The sequence below is a fragment of the Branchiostoma floridae genome, chromosome 5 (genome assembly GCF_000003815.2).
Source record: "Branchiostoma floridae strain S238N-H82 chromosome 5, Bfl_VNyyK, whole genome shotgun sequence".
Lineage (NCBI taxonomy): Eukaryota > Metazoa > Chordata > Leptocardii > Amphioxiformes > Branchiostomatidae > Branchiostoma > Branchiostoma floridae.
In genome coordinates this window covers 5,888,197-5,893,054 of record NC_049983.1, presented here as the reverse complement: position 1 = coordinate 5,893,054, position 4,858 = coordinate 5,888,197, and the positions used below count along the sequence as shown (strand labels likewise).

The 4,858-nt window shown below is 43.8% G+C and overlaps 1 protein-coding gene across 1 annotated transcript; it reads left to right on the top strand.

Annotated features, from left to right (window-relative positions):
• The first annotated feature begins 268 nt into the window (after nucleotides 1-268).
• Nucleotides 269-4,527, top strand: LOC118415306. The gene is made up of 4 exons (XM_035819810.1): nucleotides 269-659; nucleotides 1,674-1,739; nucleotides 1,970-2,008; nucleotides 2,238-4,527. Exon 4 carries the CDS (start codon nucleotides 3,120-3,122, stop codon nucleotides 4,128-4,130), a length of 1,011 nt encoding a protein of 336 aa, XP_035675703.1. The 5' UTR covers nucleotides 269-659; nucleotides 1,674-1,739; nucleotides 1,970-2,008; nucleotides 2,238-3,119; the 3' UTR covers nucleotides 4,131-4,527.
• The last annotated feature ends 331 nt before the right edge of the window (nucleotides 4,528-4,858 follow it).

Here is a 4,858-nt window from a genome sequence, read left to right as displayed (position 1 = left end):
GCGAGTGTTATGTCGATGGGTGTTTTGGATTATATGTAGCCTTTTGATATCTTGAAAAGGTGTGCCTAGAAGTTCATGTTCAAGCAATAACTGTCATTAAACAGCATATAAGTAGCTATATGAACACCACATTGTATTTTAGTTGACCAAGAAAACACACATTCAAGCTTCAAGCAAAATGTGCCAGGTAATTAATAAAAGTTCAGTGGCCAAGAACAAAGCAATTATAACTAGAGTTTGGCGACCTCATACCTCCATGAAATATTTAGAGCTTTGTAAATTTTATGCAAATGACTTACACATTTACATGATTTATGCATGGTGATGTTGACTAATGTACACATGTCACAAGTATCAAATTGACATTTTATGGAGATGATAACAGCAATTATAACTTCTAAACCCGGTTTTGCAAAATTTGGACAGTGGTGCACTTGGTGTATGCAAACACATTGAATCATTCTATGGAAGCCCATGTGATAACCCAAGATAATACCTGGGCCAGAACATCTGTATCGATTGCAGCCCAGGTATGCCATGAATCATGATGAATTAATTTCATCGTTAACAGATTGGATGCAACCAAAACACGTGTGTGCAGCCAAACCCCACAACATGTCCTGATTGACCCAACATCGATTATGCAGGACAAACAGAAGGTACGTACATATAGAATACAACACGGTGTATAATCCATATCACCTGAGGTATCAGCCTGACCCGCGGGAAGGCTGGGACCGAGGGTGATGCGGAATACACCATGTTGTATTTTATCTCTGTCATACCCACCTGAGAAAACACACGTTGTGATGCGAAATGCGCTAGAAGTTGAGAAAATTTGGTGCCCTCAAACAAACATTGTTACAACTGCAATCAGGTATTCAAATTTTTGACCGCGCCACACTGGCGTGTGCAGAGTATGTTCAAAATATTTGATGGAAGCCTTTGTGATAAAACTTCAAAGCCTGTGCGGTATGGCTTTTTATGTCATACCTGTGACGCGAAAACGTTCGATACGGGTGTTCCGGACCGGGTGATAACTATCCGTACGGCCCGGGCTTATCACACAGGCTCCATTCAAATAAATCGAACTATGTCGAGTGGGACGAATGTGGCGCCGTCGAAAGTTCGAATACCTTATTTGGACGTTAGAACATTACTGGTGGAAGTCTTTGTTCGAGGGCCCCAAATTTGTTCAACTTCTGGCGCATTTCGCATCAAAAGATGGGTTTTCTCAGGTGGATATGACATAAATAAAATACAACACGGTGTATTCCGCATCACCCTTGGTCCCAGCCCTCCCGCGGTTCGGATCGCCCTCCCTCCTTCCCGAGGTCGGGCTGGTACCTCAGCTGATACGGAATACACCGTGTTGTATTCTATATTTATCACACGGTCCCGAACACCTGTATCAAACGTTATCGCGGCCCAGGTATGTCATAAATTCTAACTTGCATCCCACAGTTTTTCTATTTATTTATTTATTTTTTATTATTTTTTTTATTGAAAAAGAAAAGTGAACTATATATACGTTCCTTTCCTTTATTCAGATATGCTTTAGTCCTATTTAGGGCTTAGCTAGAGTTTACGAGGGTTCGAATGAAACATACATAATACAAATGCAAATATAATTACGCAAACATACATGTATGTTTATGTTATGTTCTCAATAGTTCAGAGAAGAGAATGAAAAGAGGACTGCCCTTCAACAGGAATAGATCAGTAAGTGGAGGAACCAGGTAAAGATCAGCAATTTTAAACTTGATTTTCTTTGTCCATTTTCTTCTGTTTCATATTTCTATTACTTCTAACTATGTATGATACTAAATACGATTTTATGATTGTTGAATAAGGTCCTGTGAAATATCCACCTTATGACTTTTTTTTGATTGTATAAACTTTAGCAAGTCACATGTCAGACACTCCTCATATCAAACTGAACATGAAAAACTCTTTAATCTATTGGTAGGTTGAAAACAACAAGGAATTCCTCAGGAAACTCCAACAGGTGCGTTTTGTTGGAATTTTTTTATGAATAGGAATGGTTTCAGTTGCCTTTAAATCTTAGAAAAAAAGCCACAATATCCAATAAGATAACTCTGTACTGTTGAGTAAGAGAACAGAATAGCACAGTGGGTTCTGTGATGTCATAAATTCAACTAAAAACTAATTCCTTTGACTAAGATGCACTATTCTGTACAATATAATCATACATTTATGTCGTTATATTATCACAGGACATTCTGCCCACACTGCTGCTCCACGGTTGCCCTCTGCTGCTAGACGATGACCAGGACAACCAAGCGAAGGAGGAACCTGCACCAGCTCTGCCCACGCTGCTGCTCAACGGTTGCCCTCTGCTGCTAGACGATGACCAGGACAACCAAGCAAAGGAGGTACCTGCACCCGCTCTGCCCACGCTCAACGGTTGCCCTCTGCTGCCAGACGATGACCAGGACAACCAAGCGAAGGAGGAACCTGCACCCGCTCTGCCCACGCTGCTGCTCAACGGTTGCCCTCTGCTGCTAGACGATGACCAGGACAACCAAGCAAAGGAGGAACCTGCACCCGCTCTGCCCACGCTCAACGGTTGCCCTCTGCTGCTAGACGATGACCAGGACAACCAAGCAAAGGAGGAACCTGCACCCGCTCTGCCCACGCTCAACGGTTGCCCTCTGCTGCTAGACGATGACCAGCACAACCAAGCGAAGGAGGAACCTGCAGCCGCTCTACCCACGCTGCTGCTCAACGGTTGCCCTCTGCTGCTAGACGATGACCAGGACAACCAAGCAAAGGAGGTACCTGCACCCGCTCTGCCCACGCTCAACGGTTGCCCTCTGCTGCTAGACGATGACCAGCACAACCAAGCGAAGGAGGAACCTGCACCCGCTCTACCCACGCTGCTGCTCAACGGTTGCCCTCTGCTGCTAGACGATGACCAGGACAACCAAGCGAAGGAGGAACCTGCACCAGCTCTGCCCACGCTGCTGCTCAACGGTTGCCCTCTGCTGCTAGACGATGACCAGGACAACCAAGCAAAGGAGGAACCTGCACTCGCTCTGCCCACACTGCTGCTCAATGGTTGCCCTCTGCAAGAAGCAGACCAGTACAACGGAGCAATGAATGGACCTGTGGCTGTTGCGCCTACGCTTGTCTTTAACGGTTGCATTCCACAAGATGCTGACCAACTCAAGGAAACATTGGAAGAATGGCCTACCCTCTGCATCTCACGGGGTTTCTACAATCCCAGCCAGGCGTCAGGGGATTCAAGCGTAACAGAACCACCACTTCTTCCTGACATAGAGCTACCACGCTTTCCAGGGTTCTGCGACATACAGAGCTTTCCACGGAGTCCTGTGGAGCACGGAGTTCATCAACACTCTTCTGTTGACCCGGCACACTTCCTGATGCACCCAATACCGCTTGACTCCTTCATAGAACAGTTCCTTCTGTCTCAACGCAGATCAGCTTCTCCAACGGAAGTAAATGAGCGTGGACTAGGAGATTTGTACCATGAGACTTCGCAGTCAGCATCAACTCCAGAACAGGCCAGCTCACCACAAGGAGCACATTCCAAGCTGAACCATGATGCAATGGTCTTGAGGCAGAGTCCCTCCATCAGACTAAGGGCGACTTTGGAGTCCCTGTCAACTGTCAATGTCGGTGGTGGAGACGTGAAGACTACTTCTACAGTAGCACCATGTAGGAAACAGGAGAAGCCTCACAAGTACCGAGAGTTTCAGCAGAATATGAGCCACCTGGACTTTCCTGCACTTGACGAGCCTCGTGGACTGGAAGTCCTGATTGAGAGGAAAGTACCACAGCAGGTCTGGACTGCACCAGACGTTGTGAGAGATGGGCCACGCGGACTGGAAATTGCGCTTGAAGAATCGGCTACAAAAGAACACTTCCACTCCGTTCAGTATAATATACTGCAGAGATGTCAACTCAATGGCATATTTGGCAAGGCATCAGACAGCAACATGGCCGCTGCGTCTTATCAGGGAAAGAGCCACAAGTCGCCTGCAGCTGAGGGAGGTGACGTCACTGTTCCTCACAACCCTGCTTCTTTCCCTCTGGCACTGCTGACTTCCAGGATTTACTACAGACTGATCACTGGATTCTGCTGACAGAACTGTAGAAGAAAATAATTGCGGAAGACTTTGTAGGAATTTGAGCCGCAAAGGCTAGACACTAGACTGCATGTTTCACAAGAAGGTCATTTTTTTAATAATTATATGCATGAATGTGTCATCATTGATTCGCACACAATGGAAGTCATGTTCTACGATTTGGCTACAGTTATAAACGTAAATATCAGGAAATTGAACTTAAGCCTCATTCACAAAAGGTGTAAACACTGCTGGAAAATATTTTGATTTATCTTATTGTATTATTTATATATGGTTTTATCATGCATTGTCAGATAAACTGATTTGAATATAATGATTGATTTCATGCATGTTCCCTAACCACAAAAATGCGTGTAAAGAAGTACGCAAAATATTGCAAATGATTGCAATACTAGTACTTGTCTTACGAAATGTTACATAGTACTTTTGTAATGATTTTTGTTTTGTTACGAAACGGTAATACTTTTGAAACATTGCCACCAGTATAACCATAATGTCATCCGAATGTACATATCACAGGGACACTTAACGTAAAGTGTATACATTGCACCTGAAATATATTTTCAAAACGAATTTTAACAAAAAATGTATTTTATAATATATCCTCACCTTGTATATAATGTGCATGCAAAAACGCAAGATTTTAACCACGGACATTTTGTTCTGTAATTCAGATCTATTTACACTGCATGTTGTTGTGTCTTTGTAATTATGTAAATGCAATA